This window comes from Fulvia fulva, chromosome 13 (assembly GCF_020509005.1).
Source record: "Fulvia fulva chromosome 13, complete sequence".
Taxonomy (NCBI): Eukaryota; Fungi; Ascomycota; class Dothideomycetes; order Mycosphaerellales; family Mycosphaerellaceae; genus Fulvia; species Fulvia fulva.
In genome coordinates, this window is record NC_063024.1 from 1,772,008 (window position 1) to 1,792,802 (window position 20,795).

At 53.6% G+C, this 20,795-nt stretch overlaps 6 protein-coding genes across 6 annotated transcripts; 5 read left to right on the top strand and 1 right to left on the bottom strand.

Annotated features, from left to right (window-relative positions):
- Positions 1-682: 682 nt before the first annotated feature.
- CLAFUR5_14579 (Endocytosis protein end4) lies at positions 683-4,082 on the top strand (the record flags this gene model as incomplete). The annotated part of the gene is made up of 4 exons (XM_047913727.1): positions 683-1,129; positions 1,197-1,462; positions 1,532-3,911; positions 3,993-4,082. 4 exons carry the CDS (start codon positions 683-685, stop codon positions 4,080-4,082), a joined length of 3,183 nt encoding a protein of 1,060 aa, XP_047769616.1.
- An 851-nt stretch (positions 4,083-4,933) lies between these two features.
- On the top strand, positions 4,934-5,561 carry CLAFUR5_14580 (uncharacterized protein; the record flags this gene model as incomplete). The annotated part of the gene is made up of 2 exons (XM_047913728.1): positions 4,934-5,189; positions 5,245-5,561. 2 exons carry the CDS (start codon positions 4,934-4,936, stop codon positions 5,559-5,561), a joined length of 573 nt encoding a protein of 190 aa, XP_047769226.1.
- Positions 5,562-5,693: 132 nt separating this feature from the next.
- CLAFUR5_14581 (Acetylxylan esterase 2) lies at positions 5,694-6,439 on the bottom strand (the record flags this gene model as incomplete). Its single annotated transcript, XM_047913729.1, has 2 exons — positions 5,694-5,956; positions 6,010-6,439. The coding sequence occupies 2 exons, from the start codon at positions 6,437-6,439 to the stop codon at positions 5,694-5,696; spliced, it is 693 nt and encodes a 230-aa protein (XP_047769227.1).
- Positions 6,440-11,764: 5,325 nt separating this feature from the next.
- CLAFUR5_14582 (uncharacterized protein) lies at positions 11,765-14,933 on the top strand (the record flags this gene model as incomplete). Its single annotated transcript, XM_047913730.1, has 5 exons — positions 11,765-12,529; positions 12,585-12,830; positions 12,881-13,102; positions 13,156-14,492; positions 14,543-14,933. 5 exons carry the CDS (start codon positions 11,765-11,767, stop codon positions 14,931-14,933), a joined length of 2,961 nt encoding a protein of 986 aa, XP_047769224.1.
- Positions 14,934-16,017: 1,084 nt separating this feature from the next.
- On the top strand, positions 16,018-17,969 carry CLAFUR5_14583 (Putative alpha-1,3-mannosyltransferase; the record flags this gene model as incomplete). The annotated part of the gene is made up of 2 exons (XM_047913731.1): positions 16,018-16,966; positions 17,026-17,969. 2 exons carry the CDS (start codon positions 16,018-16,020, stop codon positions 17,967-17,969), a joined length of 1,893 nt encoding a protein of 630 aa, XP_047769225.1.
- Positions 17,970-19,004: 1,035 nt separating this feature from the next.
- CLAFUR5_20387 (uncharacterized protein) lies at positions 19,005-20,246 on the top strand (the record flags this gene model as incomplete). The annotated part of the gene is made up of 1 exon (XM_059463223.1): positions 19,005-20,246. One exon carries the CDS (start codon positions 19,005-19,007, stop codon positions 20,244-20,246), a length of 1,242 nt encoding a protein of 413 aa, XP_059319208.1.
- Positions 20,247-20,795: the final 549 nt, after the last annotated feature.

A 20,795-nucleotide genomic window follows, 5' to 3' on the forward strand; every position in this document is an offset into this window, starting at 1 on the left:
AGACCAAGCAACGGTCGTAGCCTCGAAGCGTGGCGGAGAACATATGTATACAAGATCCGAGTCGTTGAGCATATTCCAGTCTTTGATCTTGCATGATCCCGCAGACCTCCCGTAGACTGGCGAGCGGTGGACGATAAGCCATAAATCTTTGACGCTCGAGTCTGCCTATCGATCATTGATGTGACAGATGCCGCTGTAGTGCTCAGAAGAGGTCGATGTAGGTGAGATGAGGTGAAAGTGGTGATAGCGCCGTGTGACGTTTTCCAGACCGATAGGTCGTAACAGCGAGCTTTAAGCCACCGGCGCTCGAGTGTGTGTATCGATTATTGATGCGGGGGATGCGATTGCGATGCTCAGAAAATGTCATTGTTGTTGAGATGAAGTGGTGGTGGTGGTGGTGGCGGTGGCGCGTGGCTCAGTCAGCGCGCCCAGAGCGGTGACGACGAAGCTCTCTCCCAGCCGCGTGGAAGGCGGCGGGAGCTATTACCAATTTAGCACTGCCACGAGCACATGCAAGCATTCGACCAGGATTTTGACCAATCTCAATCGCTGCTGCCTTGCAACGACCGCCCCATACCCGACCCACTCCTCAGCATCACCTCCACAACTCGAGATCAAACTGGCGACCGCACCCTTCTCCGTCCACCAGTCCACTGGACGTGCCCCCAAGAACACCGGCAGCATGTACAGCCAGGCCACGCGCAATGTCGATCTCACCAAAACCGAGGCCGACCTGGCCATGCACATCAAGAAGGCCACTTCCATCGAGGAGACTGCGCCAAAGAGAAAGCACGTGCGCGCGTGTATTGTCTACACATGGGACCATAAGAACAGCGCAAGCTTTTGGAACGGCGTGAAGGTGCAGCCCATACAAGCGGATGAGGTGCAGACGTTTAAAGCGCTGTATACCGTTCATAAGGTGCTTCAGGAGGGGCATCCCATAGCTCTGAAAGAGGCACAGCAACATGTCAGTTGGTTGGAGGGACTGTCGCGCGGGCTCGTTGGAGGCATGGGCTCGCAGGGAGTACGAGGATACAGCCCGTTGATTCAGGAATACATATTCTTCCTGGTCTCGAAGCTCAAGTTTCATCGGGATCACCCAGAGTTCAATGGGCTGTTCGAGTACGAGGTGGGTCGATCGGTCGCTCAGCTGGCATTGATACGGACGGGGATGGCTAATGGCTGACGCGCTACAGGAATACATCTCACTCACATCGATTAATGATCCGAACGAGGGCTATGAGACGATTTCCGAGCTGATGACTCTCCAAGATCAAATCGACAGCTTCCAGAAGCTAGTCTTCGCCAACTTCAGTGGTGGTAGCAACAACGAGTGCCGAATTAGTGCTTTGGTGCCGTTAGTGCAGGAGAGCTATGGAATCTACAAGTTTATCACGAGCATGCTTCGTGCTATGCATACCACACTTGGAGACGATGAAGCGCTTTCGCCGCTTCGAGGACGGTAAGCTTTTCCACGCCGAGAAAGCGTGTTCAAAGCGAACATCTGCGATAGCTAACGTGGGAGTGACAGATACGACGCGCAACACTACAGGCTTGTTCGATTCTACTACGAGTGCTCGAATCTGCGTTACCTGACATCGCTCATCACGATTCCAAAGCTCCCACAGGATCCTCCGAATCTCCTACAGGACGACGAGAATGCACCTGCATTGCCCGCGAGACCGAAGAACGAGCCCGTAACGAAGCCTCGCGACACCCCACCGCCTCAAGTATCGACCGATCCCGAGCCGATCAACGAGTTCTGGAAGAATGAGCAGGCGCGGCAGCAAGAGGAATACGAGGCGGAGCAGCGGAGACTACAGCAGCAGTGGGAGGAGGCTCAGCGTTTGCAGCAGCTACAGGCACAACAAGCACAGCGTGACTTTGAGGAGCAGCAGCGCTTGCAGGCGGAACAACAAAGATTACAGCTCGAACAGCTACAGCGAGATCAGTACAACCAGCAGTCGCAGGGTCGCATGGCCGAGCTTGAGCGGGAGAATCTCAACGCGCGCGCACAGTATGAGCGTGATCAGCTTATGCTGCAGCAGTACGACCAGCGCATGAAGGCTCTCGAAGGTGAGCTAGCAGCCTTGAACCAAAACTTCCAATCGCAGACACAGAGCAAGGACGATCAGATTCGGGCACTTCAAGAGCAAGTCAACACATGGCGGACGAAATACGAAGCGCTTGCCAAGCTGTACAGCCAGTTGCGACACGAACATCTGGAGCTGCTGCAGAAGTTCAAGGGAGTCCAGCTCAAGGCTGCGTCAGCACAGGAAGCGATCGACCAGCGTGAGAAGCTGCAACGCGAGCTCAAGACGAAGAATCTCGAATTAGCCGATATGATTCGCGAACGAGACCGAGCACTGCACGACAAGGACAGGACCACTGGCGGGCACCGCGATGAGCTTGAGAAGCTGAAGCGTGAGCTGCGCATGGCTCTCGACAGGGCTGATAATGCAGACCGTGCAAAGGGCAGCGAGTTGTCGTCTATGCTGTCAAGGCACAACCGGGAGATTGCCGATCTTGAAGAGGCACTGCGCAACAAGACCCGCGCGCTGGACGACATGCAGATGAGGCTCGGCGAGGGCAGCTCTGATCTCGAACGACAACTCCGTGAGAAGGAAGAGGAGCTTGAGATCTACAAGTCCAGTCTTGACGAGGCTCTTCTGGAACTCAACGACTACAAGAACGGCGGAGGCGCGAACGGACCAGCGATGGACGAGCAGATCGACGTCATGCTTCTCGAGAACATCAAGAAGATCAACGACATCATCGATTCAGTGCTTCAGGCTGGTGTGCAACGAGTGGACGATGCCCTCTACGAGCTTGACAGCTCCATGCAGGCCGGTAACCAGAACGCTAGTGGTCCATATGTGCTATCGCAGATCGAGAAGGCACAAAGCACTGCCATGGAGTTCAGCACCGCCTTCAACAACTTCATCGCTGATGGTCCTTCGGGCGGACATGCAGATGTCATTCGCACGGTCCACCAGTTCTCGAACGCGATCGCGGATGTGCTATCGAACACGAAGGGTCTGACTCGATTTGCAAGCGACGACAAGAAGAGCGACCAGCTCGTCAATGCTGCCCGACGATCAGCGTCTGAGACTGTTGCGTTCTTCCGTGGCATCATGTCATACCGACTTGATGGACTGGAGGATCTCCAGAAGACTGACGTTGTGATCAACAAGAATAACGAGGTCCAGGTCGCACTCAACAACCTTTCCAAGATCGCAGATGCATTTGCGCCGAAGTCGAAGGTCACTTCGCAGACTGGTGATCTAGGCGAGATTGTCGATCGCGAGATGATGAACGCCGCCAAGGCTATCGATGCAGCTACAGAGCGGCTGGCCAAGCTCATGAACAAGTCTCGTGAGGGCTACTCAACATACGAGCTCAAGATCCATGATTCGATCCTTGAAGCCGCTATCGCAGTCACAAACGCCATTGCTAAGCTCATCAAGGCTGCAACAGCATCACAGCAGGAGATCGTTAACCAGGGCCGTGGCTCAAGTATGAGCAAAACCCAGTTCTACAAGAAGAACAACCGCTGGACTGAGGGTCTCATTTCTGCTGCCAAGGCTGTAGCGACTTCAACTAACACCCTTATCGAGACAGCCGACGGAGTCATCAGTGGCCGCAACTCACCCGAGCAGCTCATTGTGGCCTCCAACGACGTCGCTGCCTCGACCGCACAGCTTGTCGCCGCATCTCGAGTAAAGGCCAGCTTTATGTCCAAGACCCAGGAGCGATTAGAGGAATGCAGCAAGGCTGTGACCAACGCTTGCAGAAGCCTCGTCAAGCAAGTCCAGAAGATCATCGAGAGCAAGAACAAGGAGAACGGCGAGGATGTGGATTATGCGGCGCTCAGCGGGCATGATTTCAAGATCAAGCAGATGGAGCAACAGGTAAGTCACGTCTTATGCTTCGAGAAAGGCAGCATTGTCTATGCTACTGTTCAGATTCAATCGCTAACATGATGATTACAGGTCGAAATCTTACAGCTCGAGAACGCTCTGAGCGCTGCGAGACATCGACTGGGAGAGATGCGTAAGCTGTCGTATCAGGAAGAGGACTAGAAGGAAGCGGTCCGTGTTATGCTGTATTTCTAGCCATGACTGTGCTTCTGAGCGGCTAGTTGGGCGCTCGGATGTACAACTACAGAGCAGTGAAAGATACCACATGTGTTTTGTTCTCGGTCATTTTGGCATCCCTTTCTTTCTTCGACTTACCTTTCAGGTTCAAGATTGAACCTCCACCAGATCTACGCAGAGTCTAACGGATTATTCGAGGAGAAGATGAAGGGCGGCAGTGTTCTCGTTGAGCTCAGCCTGAATTTTCTCCCGAAAGGTGTGTCTCATCCATGCAGCACATGCACGACACTACGTTTCAGATTCAGTGTTCCAGCGCAGAGGTGCATGCAGGCCACATCATCGCCGCCAGGCAGTCACTTTGAGCCTGAGGCGCAGCATTGCTCTCGGCAGAGGAACAATGCATGCCGAGCCAGATCGGCACGCCGAGACGGGATGAAGACCGTCTTGCCGGTGTATACCAAGACGCTGGATTGTCGATTCGACAAACTGACTGGACGAGACGGGACTCTCTACGGTCTGGATAAGCTTGTTCGCACCCGAAACGACGGAGGACTGCGTAATGTGGCTGTGACTGTGGGTGCAGAATCGAGGCTTTGTGTAACTGATGTACCTGACGTGCCTGCAGCGGTGTTGTCATTGCAGCGACAAAGCCGGTTGGGGTAAGTGACAGGAACAGGAATAGATGTACCAAGCATTTCGATGATCCGCGGGGCGAGGGATGATGGGTGTATAAGAGGATGGTACCGCGTCGTTGGGATAGAGACTTGACACAGTCAATCAAGCAGCCAAACCACAACAGCAACTGATCCAATACTCACCAACCAACACCATCAAAAATGCAGTACACGACCATCCTGACCACCGCGCTCATCGCAACAGCAAACGTCGCCTGCGCCGACTGGCTCGACCAAGAAGACGTCCCATCCCAATGCAACGACGTCTGCCGCCCAGTCGTCCAAGCCTCAGACCGCTGCGAGGACCAGTTCGACGACGATGATGATCAGAGGAACTGTATCTGTACCACAGCCGACTTCAACACCATCATCCCGAACTGTGAGCTTTGCATTAGGAACTCGAGTGATGATGAGGATGGTGAGTGATGCGGTAGCGTGGCTGGCGATGAAGGGAGTGCTGATGGTTATTACAGAGATCCGTGACCTGAGACAGGACTGTGGTCTTCCTAACCCAACTGGTAGTGCCACTGGGAGTGCGCAGAGTACGCCGTCTGTGACGACTTCGACTTCGATGGCGACGGTTACTCAGGATGGGACTACTACGACGTCGCAGAGTGTGGTGATTGTGACGCTTACTACTGGCAACGCGCAGACGTCGCCGACTAGTGGTTCGAGCGACAGTGATGATGATAACAACAACAACAACCAGAACGGTGCCGGATCGACAGTTGCCTCGCTTGCTGCCGCCGGTGCGATGGCTATCGGTGCAGTGTTGATGGCAGCCTTCTAAACAACAGGGTAGACCTCAGGCCGTGGAACGAGACGATGAGAAGCACGAATACTCGATTAGAACGGGTTTGATTAACCTAGCATAATATACCCCAGCCATTCCTTCATAATCCATCAGATTCCCCTCTCTACCTTACGCCTTGCTCGCCGCAAAGTCCGCAGCATCTTGTGCATACTTCGAGACCGTTGCGCTGTGTACGCTCGAATCGTTGTCGGAGGAGCAGTACGGGTCGCCTTCATCGCAGTAGCTCTTCAGAACTGACGCGTAGGTGTTCAATAACTCCAGACTATCGCCGTCGTCTCGGCGGGAGAAGATTCCGTCGGTTGTGGATGTGCCTTCGTTGAAGGATTGGCCTTCGGAGAAGGTTGGGTCGCCGAAGACGACGACGGCTTTGACTGGGGGATGTGTTAGTAAGGGTTGAACGACCACGAAATTGGAAAAAACATACTGTTGCTCTTGTACTTGCTATCAATAGGCGCAGGCTTCGCAACACCTCCCGCCAACACATTGGTCATCACATTCCCACCTTGCGAGTAGCCGACGAGCACAATCTTGCTATCAGATCCGCAAGCCTCGACGTAGTCCTCAATCTTCTGGGTGACGTCGTTCTGGCCGTCTGCAACGCTGGTTGGGTAGATTGAGTCTGCCGAGATGATTGCTGCAGGATAGTCGACTGCTACAGAGTACGAGCCGGAGACTCGTGCTTCGATCAAGTTCCCGACTTCACCTGGGGTTCCTTCGCCTTCTGGCTGGTTGGAGCCGCGGGCTACGATGATGTAGAAGCCTGTTGCGCACTCGACTTGACGCTGGACCAGGGAGAGTGGTGCTGCTGCTGCGAGGGCGGCGAAGCCGGTTGAGAGGAGAGCTGTGCGGACCATGGCTGCTGTTGACGACCGGGGAGCCGGGAGCGAATGTTGAAGCGAAGGACAGGTGCTGCTGGCCTGGCGTGCAGGTGTGATGTGGTGTCTACTGTCTTATGTAGTGCCTCCAGCTCCGAGCCTAGCCATGTCTCGCATGAGGATTCGTATATCGCGCATTGGAACTATTCGACATTAGCTGTATAGCTCGACATGTACCTCGAGTAGATCTTCGCCGCATCAATATATACTCCGAGAGAGCTGTTCATGCCAAGGATTGCAAGCCACAAATTAGCTTTGCGCAATTGCTTCACGTGTCTGTATGACTGCCTGAAGAGGTAAGTGTCCACAACATAAGGCGAGCGTCTATAGTGGTGACCTCGCTTGTTGGAACGATAGCTCACTCTGTAAGCAGAAATTCGGCGTGCAGTTCGCTTTGAGAATGTCGCCGATCGGCAGTGAACTCATCGAGCTTCCGTACTGTGTCAAGCGCTGCTTGTTGTGCTTGGCATAGAACTTCTCCAGTCGGTAGCTTGCGAATAGCGAACTTGTGGAGACTCCAGTTCGTCCGATGTTGTCGTGCTTCCACCCCAGAGAGCACGTTGATCACTTGATCTCCGATATCGTTATCCGATATTCTTCCGACCGAATCGTCCGATGCATCTGCGAGATACAAACTGGCACATTGTTCCCATCGAGAGAGTCGAGGCAAACGACTGTGCTTGTAACTGGGGATGGTGATAGCGATGCAGCGTAGGCATGCGCGGCGAGGACCGCAGCTGAAGCCTAAAGGTTGATTGGAATGCCGGATGTCGTTTGAACGGCCCCAACGTCGTGTATGGCTAGCCTGTTGAAGCTGGGAGATGCAGCTGTAGTTGTGGAACTTGCCGTGCTGGTGTACTTCAACATGGGTCATTCAGGATATGTTCCCTCGGCGTCCCTGAGAGGCTTCAAGTATACGTCTCCGGCTGGTCAGCCAGTAGCGCACACCACGATGAGTCCACTGAGGCCGTAGACCAGGATGAAGATGTAATCCGTAGGCCATATGAGACTTGACGAACACATTGTTTGTTGGATGACTGGCGAAGCGGGAAGAACGATGAGAAACGGTCGGTCCGGGTCGGAACGTCGGATCGTCGGATCTCGCATGACGCAGCCACAAGCCACTGCACATATTTGCCACCTTCTTCTCCGTCTCCAAGAACGAACACATGTTCATCGGTCTCATCGATACCACCGTTCCATACCCATCAATGGACTCGAGATCAGTCGATATACCGGACGCTCATCAAAATGCACCGCTGGCCTTTGCTGCTGGCTGCGCAGCAGCGCCGATGTGGTCTCGCCAGCACGGATTGTCTCCTTCTCATGGTCCGCTCTCGGCCTTCCTCGATGTGGTATCGGACATCTGACTTGCTGGCATCCGGGAGAGCTCAGTGAGGTCTGTAACAAGCCATGACGGACGGTTCTCTTTCCCATGATGAAGGTGCCAGCGTCGAACGGGTGCACATCATGGATAACAAAGGTCGAAGAGAGCATAGCAGATCGCTGCGCAGATCCCTCAGATGACACTGGAGATCTCATGGCATCGCTCATGCGGGTGATGTGACATTAGTGCGAACTCCTGCTATCGATGATTCCAGACCACTCCAGCTTTACGATATGGGAAATCAGACGAGATCGGGAGCCTCAGATGCGTTCTTCATTCGACTTTGAAGAGACCGTCGGATTCCAATAATGGATAACTGAGGCTCCAGCCTGCCTCTACGCCTCAGAGCTCTGCCTGCCGTCCATTTCGATATAACTGATTCGGTCCACTTCGACAAATCAGTCGAGCCCAGATCAGACCTTGTGTAGTCTACTTCAGACCTGCAAGCACCCCGAGAGGGACCAAGCCGACAGCCAGATGTAGCATGTCGGGAATTAGCCTTTGTCGGCGTCCATTCGCTGATCAAGGATACGTGACGTGCGGTCGGGATCTCGTCCTCTGTAGCACCGAGAGAAGATCCATTCCACCACTGGGGTCACTGCTGGTGGTGAGCCATATCACGAGCTGAAGCCATGCTCCGGGTACCCTCTCGATTGGTATCTGGCCGCTGGAAGGACCGAAAAGACAGCCTCTCCGGAATCAATTCAAAGATCTCGTCAGCAAGCGGTATCTCCTTGACGATGGTCTGAGGGAAATCACGAACTCTCGTGTGATTCTTTCGGAGCGCATGCGGTATCGCCTGGTGCGCGCATGCACCTTTCATGGACTACCATGAGATTCATTCCCCCGGAATTTCGCCACTGCCTCAAACTCACACTCGTACTTGGACGGTGGCCAGGACACGCCCGCGAGCTGGCAGTCGAGCATCATCACACTCGAGCACATGCACTAATAGTTTGCATACGACAGAGGCTCCGGCATCCAGCAGCTTTCATGAAGTCACTGGGCTTGCGCTGAACACACGGTGGCTTGTCCTCAATGCTATCTACATCTTGGCATATTGTAGTCCGGCATCTGTTCACCATGTGGATTCTTCCGCACAGGACTCAGATCGCAACTATTCTGGTGAGCGTCCGCAGAAAAACACACGTGTGCCATCGTGTCGGCGCCGCCGTGTGCACTTTAGAGTCAGGTGTACCTCAAGGCGTTTGTGGCTGCCATGTGAGCTCGGGTCGCCCTACGATTGGAAACGGGCTCTTATGACTATCATGTGGGCTTGTACTACTATCAAACGTTCAGTTGCATCCGTCATGAGCGGCGGTGATGGGGCAGCCACGATGTCGGTACCGCAGTGTCGCAGCCACGGCTCTTCACTATCCCAGCGAATGTAATGACGTGGGTATCTGCACGTGAATGTAGTGCTAACACCCACCGACGGCTTGCCTGCAAAGTTGCACCAATGCAGTTTGCTCTGCTTTAACTGCCGGAAGGTCAGACCTCAGCTGGACTGATCTTGACAAGCATGGGGAGGTCAACATCGCACCAGAGCTCTGCATTTGGAAGGGACCATTTGGTGAGCTTCCTATGGATACCAAAGGCAGTTGGGAGAGCTCTCTTCTGGTACGTGCTCGGACATAGTGCCTGGATGTGGCACTACACTGTTCGTCTCGGAACACAGCAGCGTGCACGAGATGAGGGCGCATTGTGGCGCACCAGCAATCTTCACCTGTCTGCGTGCCAGGGCTTGCACGGGGCGTGCTAGAGACTTGGCACCGAGCAAGCTCCCCATACCGTCGTCTCGATTTGCCCACTTTCTATGCAAAGGGCTGTGCCGAGCTGTAACTGCAGCACAAGCATTGTCGGAGGCTTGCCTCGAATCGCCAGCCTCCTCCTGGTCAAAAGTCGTGAAAAGCGGAGCTCGGCGGATCAGAGCTCGACACTGGCTCGGTTGCGGCTGGCTTGAGCTTATTCAACCTACATCTTGACTCGGGAGCTACTACTTCCTCCGGAACCAGACCAGCGCTTCCATCTGGGTGCCCCTCGCGCGTGGAAGACGCGTGGTCGCCCTGCGCCCAATTCGAAGCCATTGGCGTTTCGTTACCATCAACTTGCTGCAAGCCCAGCTGCAGTGACCTCTCACACCGTGATGCCAGGAGATGCTTCGTGACAGCTGTCGATCGCTGATCGCCACCAGGTAACAAGAACTGGTTGACCGATGGTGAACTACTACCTCACTGGACGATAGCTGCTGTGATCCGCTTCCGGCGTCCCGCAGATCCCTTGACTTCATCTAGATCGATCGAAGCGACGAACTCTCGCTTTGCGCACATCACAAGATCAGGGCGTTCAAGCTAGGTGCACAATCATGGACGGAGTATGTGCACGTGCAGATCAATCTCAATCACGGCTGTAGCTCTGCTGGCTTCATGGCAGAATCGTACGCCAGAAAGAGTTGCCACTAATCAGCACATAAAGGCCCCACGCAGACCACTCCAGATCTCTTATTGCACGAAAGATGGAGTAGATGCGGTGATTTTGAGGCTGACTAAGGCCATCCGCGGAGGCATTGCCGGTGTCTCGGTCTGCATAGTATGCAGTGCATACTTCACAGGCAATTGCAAGTCTAATCCCACTAGATAAGCCATCTACCCTCAGGGCTTCACGCACTGTGTAGCGAGCAACTTTCATCAGAGGACAAGTCAGTCGGTGCACTTGATTCGCTCAACGCATCCATGCAGCTAGAAGCCTTTTCTCGCATTAGGTATCGGATCAGGCGCGACTGCACGATCTGCGCCACGGCTACTCAACTTGTTTCCATAGTACAGCTTGGCAAGGATGAATTCGGTCCTCGCTACCGCTATAGCCCCAGACATCTTGCAACCAAACTCCGAAGCAAAGACCTGGGGCTAGCCACGTGCTCTTGCTAACCTGGACCAGCCCTGTAAAACTCATGGCTGGCTGATGATCAGGCCCCTTCTAGAGCGCGTCAGCGCAGACGCCATATGTATCTCCCCCCAGGGAGTCAGATGTGCAGACGCCTCCCGTCCACCACCAGTGTCAGAGCCACGTATTGTCCAAGCACAAGGACGTGGCTCGCGCGTGCTCAATGGAACCAGGCCCCTTTACAGCGTGGCATGCTCTCAGAGCCGGCGTACAGCCTGGTCACCTCACTAATGCCTATCCGTTCGTGTCAGCGATCATGTATCGCGCATTGCAGCTCTCGGGGTAAATCCTGCCATGGGGGACTGGTGCCACGGCTACATGGTCGACCGAACGCATTGAGCTCGGGGCTAGTCAATTGAAGGCCATCGCTCGGTGCAGAGCGTCGAAAAGACTCAGCAGATCTGTGCCAAGCGCGTCTGAAACCTTCGTGAACGGATATCAGCATCGCCAATCGCTTGCAGAGTCTTCCATCCGTGACCTGATCAACGTAATAGCAGCGGCGCGAGAACGGATCGCAACAGAGAGCCTGATCATTTTTGGAGCCCGAGCGCCCCTTCCTCGTGCGTGAATCGCACATGGTGGAGTGATCTTCTACGTCGCCTATCTTGCCAGTCTCGCCATACCTCGAGTCTGCACCGGGTGTATCGGATTCGTCTAAGAGCACTGGCTGGCTGAGCTGTGTGCCTAGCTGAGGACCTCTTCCCCTTCAGGAGAATGTGGCGCCGCATTGAGACTGCCGCGCGTGAGCAGAAATTTGAATCACTCGCCTGAGTCCCGCCAGTCCGATCTGGCGTGTACTGTGGCTGGCGTTCTCGAAGTCTGGCGATTGGAGTGTGCTTGGATACAATTGTGATCCACTCGGATTGGCCGTGTCAGGGACTTGTAGGCGGCATCGATCATATATCACCACTTGTACCTTCCTCTGTCATCTTCTTTGGTAGCACCCTACACCGACACGACCCGCCAAGCCGAAGATGTTATCGCCGTTGGTGTCCCTCACCGCCGTCTTGAGCGTGTTGCCCGTGGCATTCGCTGGCGCTCGAGATGGAACCCGTCAGAAGAGGTCCGTATTGAGGTCGGATCTGACCCGCAGAGCTACCTCTCCAAATTGTCCCATCGCCAAGACACCACCCCGGCGTAGCGGTGTTCGCTGCGCGATGCGAGGAACTGTCGCACAAGCAGCCATCTACGCGTCGAGCGAACCATTCACTTCGTGCTCTGGAGATTACAAGGACTGCTACTACAAATGCCTTGCGGACGATTACTGTTTGTCATTCTCGTTCAACGATGTGACCAAGCAATGTCAGGGCTACGACACCAATGTGAACACCCTTGGATATCGTAGCTCTGCAACGTCTCCTACCACCCTCTGGGACTTCGACCAATGCTTCGCTTCCGAGCAATGTGATGAAGACCCCTATGGGACCGAGCCTGGAGCTTGCACGATCGTTACCACATCAAACGCCCCAACAAGCACCTCTACCGTGGCAATTACAACGACCACCTTGGACATCACCACCACCACTGGTCAAGACACTGTGACAACGACGGTAGCCAGCACCGGTGACGCGCCTTCGTCAAGCACAGACGGGACCACCTCCGACGCCAGCTCATCAACCACAGACGCGAGCACATCAGAAGTGGGCTCGTCGAGCACAACGTTGGATGCCCCTGCAACGACCACGACTCCAGCCACATGCAAGATAAATGATGTCAGATGCAACCAATCCGATGAGTGTGTAAGTGTTTTGATTTCCAGTTATGATAGAGGTTGGTGCTGATCTTGATTAAAAGTGCAGTGGGTTCTGTGATCTTCCACTGTTGAATAGACTTGGCAAGCGGAACCTTGGTACTTGCAGAGATCCTCCAACATCGACAACAACTACGGAACTCATTACTACCAGTGAGGAGCCCAGCAGCACGACTGATGCCAGTAGTACTACCGATGTTGTGACCAGCACAACGTCTGACGCTCCCGTATTTACTACCCCGGCTGTGTGTGCCAGCGAGGGAGGGGGTTGCTTCATATCCTCAGATTGTGTAAGTCTCCGCAGTTTTGTTCAATAACAGCACGCTAAGTCCTTTAATAGTGCACCGGTAACTGTGTCCCTCCAAGCCTCATTGAAAGGAATGGAGACATCCCTATCATCGACATCCAGGGTACTTGCGGACCCGCGATCACCACGACCACCAGTGATGTGACCTCTTCCACGGACACACCGTCCAGCACAACACTGGAGACCACAGCAACTACTACAGCCCCCGCTGAATGCACGCCCCAGGGAGATACTTGCGTGCTTGACTCGGAATGTGTAAGTGAGGGTAATTATGATATGATTGGACAGGACATTGACTCTTTCGATAGTGTTCTGGAAACTGTGAGCCGTTCGAAATTTCTGGTTTTGATCCCATAAGAAAGCGTGCCTCTCCTAATATTGGTCTTGGAAGTTGTGGCCCACCACTCACGACAACCACGACGGCCGATGTGACGACCACAACGGCCCATGTGACAAGCACCAGCGATGCGGCCTCCAGCACAACCGACTCAATATCATCTACTACGACTGCTGGTCCTATACAAACCTGTGTGTCTGATTCCACCAACCTTCTTGGACCATACGATCCACAAGGTCTCGATTACACCGTTCTGGATCAAACTCTATACAATGATCAAGCCAACGTGTACAGTGCCAATGGTGCTCTCACGGAACCTGTGACTGGGACTGGCAGCGGACTAAACAACATGGCATGGATCAGTGCAAATTGGCCAAACGGCAATAATGGTGTAGTCACTCTGCCTGACTCTGCTGGAACTCAAGTTGATCTTGCTACCAAGTCTATACTGGCAAGAGGTTGGTTTGTGGCTCCAATTATGGGAACATACACTTTCACTCTGAACTCCGGTAGAAACGACAACTTCGCGCGACTGTGGCTCGGGGACAACGCTGTCGAACCAGAAGAGGATAACGCCGATGCTGCAGTTACTTTCGTTTTCAACAGCAACACCGCCGTCCAAGCAACGACCAAACTGCTTGCTGCAGGGGAGATTTATCGATTTGCTTATCTCTGGTCCAACGGTGGTACTCAAGCTCAGAGTTATCTGCTCATCAGGAACGCAGTCACAGGGGACGACAACTCAGTTGGCAACTTCATCGCCGACTGTGTCTCACCTCCAGCAGTCACGACGACTACCACTGCAGAAGCCAGCTCGACCACGGACTCGGTCTCCTCCACAACCGAAGAGGTTACCTCCTCAACTACCGATACTTCCTCTTCAACAACAGACGCCCCGTCCAGCACAACAGACTCTTCTACGAGCGACGTCCCCTCGTCTACGACAGACGCTGCATCCAGCACAACAGACTCCTCTACGAGCGACGTCCCCTCGTCTACGACAGACGCTGCGTCCAGCACAACAGACTCCTCCACAAGCGATAGCCCCTCGTCCACAACAGAGGGCCCGTCTAGCACGACAGAGGATAGCTCCTCGTCCACGACGGACGCATCCACCAGCGATGGATCTTCCTCCACAAGTGACATTGCCTCGTCCACAACCGACGTAGAATCCACCAGTCAAAATCCAACAACTACCACCCAAGAAATTACAACAACCCAGCCACCAACTACTACGACCGCTCAGTCCACGACGGCAACTACTACAACCACTGGACGACCAAACCCAGGACCAGGAGGCAACAGAGCGTAAGTCAAACTCTCGTAACGGGCATCAACCCTAACTAACACCTCGGCAGACCATACTGCAACTCTGATCTCTCCGAGAACAACAATGCTCCAGGTGCAGGCGGCTGCTCCAGCGGATGCTATTGCGACAACCAGTTCGGCACTGGCAATCGTGTCTGCGACGCCAATCCGCCAGCCGACGACCCTGACTTCACTTGCTCCACCGATAGCTCATGTGCAGCTGGGTCGTTCTGTGCCGCCGGCTTTTATCAACGTTACTATGGACATCCGGTTTGCGTCAAATACACCAGCTGCACAAGCACTTACACCTTCGGAGGTGGCCGTGGCAATCCATCACGCCGCAAGCGCGCAGAAGCACGGCAGCCACCACGCGCGGACATGGTCTTCGCTGACTGGAACATCCGTGTCGCCAACATCACTGGCTTGGGCGATTTGGAGTAAAAGATTTACATTTCCTTCTCTGACTCAACAAGAAAGGCACTGACGGCCAATGGGCGGCGAGCACTGAGGGCGTTCATGTCTGAATCAATCATGGCACAGCAGTGAATTTTGATTCTTGGAGATTAATACGATCAAATAGACTGTTTTAGAGCCGATGTTCTTTTCTCGTAGTTACTTATGGACGTTTCACTCATCAGTGGGTTGGCAAAATTTGGATTCACACATACACATTGTATAGAAAAAGGCGTGCTGTGCAACTGCTCGCGGTACTGTGCTCGATGATCACCAATCTCTCAACAGAAGCAATTTCATACCGAGAACCTCAGCGCGTATTCATGCGTGCTTGGAAGAGGCTATCGACCGCAAGAACGTGAGCGCACACAGCTATTCCGACAGAATCTCGATCTGACCAAACCTCGATTGGGTCATGCTGCGATCTACGTGACGGCTCGCTTCATTTTGCAGACTCGACTAGTGGAATCGGTTGTGATGCATTGTATTGCTTGCGCCTTTGTTGCCATGATTGTGATCTTTCTAGACGACATGACTTAAGGCCCGCGTATCACTGTCACAGCCCAGGGCGTCTTAGGCGATGTGGTGCATAGGGATGTGGCGCCAGTTTTTTTCATGTCTTCACTTAGTACCTTGGCATACCCACCGCGGCTAATGAGTCGTCTATGCTCACCTTATGCAGTCGACACGATCTTTGGCCAACAACATCCTTATCTTCGGGCGTCGGCTCCTATGCCCTGTGGCGTGCTGCCAAGCTGCAACGTCCGAAGAAGGTTTAGAGTGCATATAAGGTTTCTGCGATTAAGCTCAAAGCTGACTTCAGAACCTTCCATCTCTGGTTCGCGCCAGATCTATCGCTACCAGCTGGAAGCGCCACTTTGCACGCCTCCAGCCCCTGTGCCACGTTGTTCGGGGAGACCATGGCGGTCATGGTGGTGGTCATGGACCGCCAGCGTGTGACGGCAGAAGCAGGACACACTCCGAACGCTGCCCTGCGTCAGCAGCAGCACACTGTCGCCACAGACTTCTTGCAACGCTGCTCAGCTCCCCGAGTCTTTGCAGAGTACCCTTCATGTCTACCGCGATATGTCTATCAAGGCGACAACGCAGGATTCTGCTTCAACGATTGCTCACTTGTGCTCTGGCAGCCTTCATCATTTCATTGGTCTTCTTTCCATCTTCTGCAAGATCGATTCTGGACTCTTTAGCCAGTCGGCAAGATGCTGAAGTATACCGAAACACCGAGATCGATCATCACATCCCAGATATATCGACGGAACCAGTCCACGAACGACCGCATAAAGTCACGCCGATCAGGAGTCGTCCAAGGAAAGCGTGGGCCGGCACCAAACGACACAGAGGACCCGTCGTGAAGGAGGACCAGCAGATACTCAAGCCAGCTCCGGTCCACTCTGACGACGATCTCGCTGAAAAGCTGCGGGAATTGGAAGCGTTACTGCCCACTGAAGACTTCATGGAAGATCTTCTTTCACCTTTGCCGCAAGTCGGCGGCGCGGAACTCTTACATGATCTGGCTTCTCGCACGCGAGTCTACAAGGAAGCTTTCCAAGCCTGGGAGCAACTTCATCTACACGAGACTGGAGAAACTGCGATACAGTTGCAGGACGTGGTCCACCGCCTGAGCATATCCACCACTCTTTCCAAAGCCGTTAGGCTTGAGTCGATCCGAATCTATGATAGCTTTCGCCTTTACTTCAGTCAAATTGCGTCAGTCTTGTTCCCGTGGACCATGCCATACTATGGTGATCATATCTCACTGCATACAAGCTTCTACCACGGCGGCAAAGGCCTAGTGTTTACGGGTGGAGACAGGCAGGTTCGATACATCAGCACATCCATCAAGGCTATTCGTGAGCTGGGCTGTAGTCTTCCGGTGGAGGTACTCTTCCTAGGAGACGATGACATGCGTGAAGAAAACAGAGACAAACTGGAAGAGCTTGATGGAGTAACGACACGTAACGTAGGACAGATGATTGCGGATAAGGGCTGGACAGTCAAAGGTATGTGCACCTCGTGTATTTGTCCAACATGGCCCCAAAACAAAGCTGACATGTCACAGGCTGGGCAGCCAAACCTTTCGCGATACTAATGTCGTCGTTCCGGGAGGTCATATTCATTGACGCCGATGCCCTTTTCCTCCAGAACCCTGAAATACTGTTCCACAGCAGTGGTTACACCGAGACTGGGGCTTTGTTCTTCAAGGATCGGAACCTACTGCCAGAGAACCGACGAGGTTGGCTCAAGTCGTTCCTTCCGAAACCAATCTCACATCATGTCAAGAAGAACAGAATGTGGACTGGAGAAAGTGGGCACATGCAAGATTCGGGTGTGGTCGTCGTCGACAAGTGGAAGCATTTCGTAGCGCTTCTCCTGACGACCAGATTGAATGGGCCCGACAGAGATGGTAACAAGAGTCAAGGAAAAAAGGGCGTCTACGAGATGGTGTACGGCGACAAGGAGACGTTCTGGCTCAGCTGGGAACTTGCCGATGACCTCGATTACGCCTTCCATGACAGTGTGGCTGGGACTATGGGCAGCCTTGGGCCGCTCGAGCCGGATCCCAAGAAGCAGACCAGCCCCTCTAAGTCTGACAAGAAGGCAACGAAGAAAGCTCCGATCAAGCAACCAGCTGACGATGACGACAATGAAGACGACGAGGACGATGGCGATGATGACGACAGAGGCAGCGAAGAGAGGGAAGAATTGAATGCGGTCTGCTCAGCACAGCTGCTCCATTTTGACGAGGAGGGAGTGCCTCTGTGGTTCAATGGCTGGCTTGCGAGAACGAAACAAGCCAGTAAGAAACTGGAGACCGATGTATCATTCGAAGGCTACATGAAGGAACCTCCAGAAGTGGGCAGACATGACCCAGACAAAAAGGATTGGCACATTCGCAAAAGTAATGTGGTATGTCTTGTCGATCAAGAGTTTGTACGCTTTGCGTACCAAGAGCAGAAGCGCCTGAAGATGCTGGTGCGACTGGCTATGGAGAACGATTCATGAATCTGAATACGGGCAAGGGTTCAGATGGAGTTCGATGCAGTCGAGCATATTGTTGTCTTCGCCACAAACGCTGTTGCTCGAGCCTGCCGGCGTGCCAAAGCTATGCGTGGATCATAGCGACCCGTGCAAGACATCCGCGCTATGCTACATGCCCATCGATCCCGAATCCATCCGACTTGGGTCGCAAGGCGGATGTTTGCATTGATCTGAACGGCGACCTACCTTGTCACTTGCTCTCTGCAAGATGGGTTATGATTCATGATGGAGCTCTTCGCTCTTTGCTCAATAAATCACTTTTCAGAAGGCGAGACGTCTCTAATGCTGCTACCAAATCGTACCATATCTGTTACTCGGACAGCTTCGGTAGGTGGCTCAAGGCTGCATGCAATCGAGACTTGCCCAAGCCAAACATGCTCGTAAGCCGCATGAATAGGATTTCGCGAGAGTCGTTTGCATTGCGATTAGCGGGAAGATGATCCATACTATGGGACGCGGGTGGTGATGATCCAGAGGGTACAGACCGAGACATCCAGACACCGAGCGATTAACCGAGCCTGCCGTGATCGAAGGACACTTTGCCATACATGGCGTCCTGATCACCGGCACCAGGCGTGAGATTTAAAGTTCGATGGGTCAGCCATGGCGGTTGATCCCAGCAGGTGCCAAGACACGTGCATAGTGCGCTTCGGTACCAGACCCATTGTCAAAAGCCCACTTCAGCCAGCCTCGTGCCCTACGGCTGGCCCAATTTCGAGGACCACGAAGCCAGACATAAGCTGCGGCTCGTGGCTTGCGAAACTCGCGATGTGTTCGCCGATCGTTGGGTAGCGAGCAAGGATAGCGTGGTCGCCGGTGAGTAGCAACACGTCGTGCACGTCCACCTGTCTCGGTCTGATCGACTGCTGGCAGACACTCCACGTGACACACGGTACTTGGGGTGAGTTTGGTGGTTGCAGAAGAGATGCGTCACACTGTTCTTTCCCTCTCGTTGCGATGGCCACACACCACGCCATTGGTTCGATGCGAATTCACGAGATGGTCTCTATCCTGACGAGTCCAGGAAGTGGACGACGATGGAAGTTCAGAGGTGCCGCTTTACTAGTATTGTCTCTGACATACATTCTCCTCTCCTCCTTCTTGCCGGCGGTATCGCTGCATGACATGGTCTCGGGCGTTCGCCTATCTCGAAGTACTGGCCTTTCAACACACGCCGACAACGAGCAAAGCTTTAGCCTTTCACCACATGATGGTCATCAAACAGCTGTCATTGCCCCTCAGAACGCCGGCTTTCAAAGCTCGCTTTACGATGAGACGGAGGCATTCCAACCAGATGGCACCAAAAGATTCGATCGGAGGAGGCGTGCGACAGCTGCGCTCACTCTAGTGAATGAGGCAGGTGAAGATGTAGCGGATTCATCGATACCAGATACGTTGTTCCTGGTCCTCACGAAGAACTCGGAGTCCTGGAGCAGAGACAATGCCACTGCACCACCACGCACTGTGGAAGATATGCTTCAAATTTTAACAGCTACCCAGCTGGATTTGACCACGGTATCCCTCGCCTTAACGACCACTACGCTCAAAGAGTACAGCAATATCATATCTGCAACATCAGAATATCCCTTGGCTCGTATCACCGTCATCCTCAGCGAGCCGGACAAAGACCTCAGCAGCATTGCCAGCCAAGATCGACACACTGGAAGTCTTCAACATCTTCGACGAGCAAGCCTAGCCCGCTTGCGGAACTATCTCATGCTCTCCACGCTGGAGAACGAGCAGCACATCTTCTGGCTAGACGCCGACGTCATTAGGTTTTCCGAGAAGATTGTGCAAACCATGATATCTCACTCTCAATCCAACGAGACGGCTGGCATCATCACTACAGTATGCAGGAAGACGAACTCGGGAAACTATGATCAGAACGCGTACCTCACCGTCAACCCTGATTGGGTCGAGCATGCTGTTCAGCCGGAGAAGTTTGACGAGGCGACGTCGGCATATGTTAGCACGCGCAAAGGCGTGGATGCACTCATCCAGAACACCTCGAATAACGAACTTGTGGGCTTGACCAGTGTTGGGGGAACACTGTTGTATATACGGGCTAGTCTCGTGAGATATGGACTGGTGTTCCCATGGTGGAACGTTGTAGGCACGACTTGGAGGACTGATGGTTGGGTCGGGCAGGAGACAGAGGGACTGTGCTGGATGGCGAAGTCATTGGAGGGAGGAGGCTGTTATGTGCTGGGAGGGTCACATCATACATTTCACGCTGATTGAGTCTCGACGTCGTGCATGGGCTATTCATTGTGCCACAGTAAACGCTCCCAAGCACTCGAGATTGGCTCCATGATGAAGCACGTAAACACATGTCTGATCACGGTAAGCGCATTTGACCACGACTCGTTCCATGGATTGACTGCGATAACGACTCCAAATTCGTACAAGCAGACGATCTAGACACATGTATACGGACCCTGCTGATGAGTCGCAACTCCGCCCGGAACACAGGACTGGACGACAAGAAATCGACACAATAGCCGTACTGCAGCTCTTGGCCCGTCAGGTCAGCCAGCCACACGAGCCACTAGGTGCTCCCAGAACCCCTGTCAAGCAGATCAACGTGTGTCGGTTGAAAGAGCCCAGGTGTCACACTGGTGGCGTTATGCCTGATACCAAATACGCTCTAGCGCCGCTCAGTATGTTCAGATGTCCTATGCCCTAGTGGCTCTCATATAATCGCGGAGCATTGCAGAGGATCTGAACTCACATTCTGACCTCCGTGCTCTTCCTCAAGAGACTTGCTTGATTATAACTCCTGTGCAACTG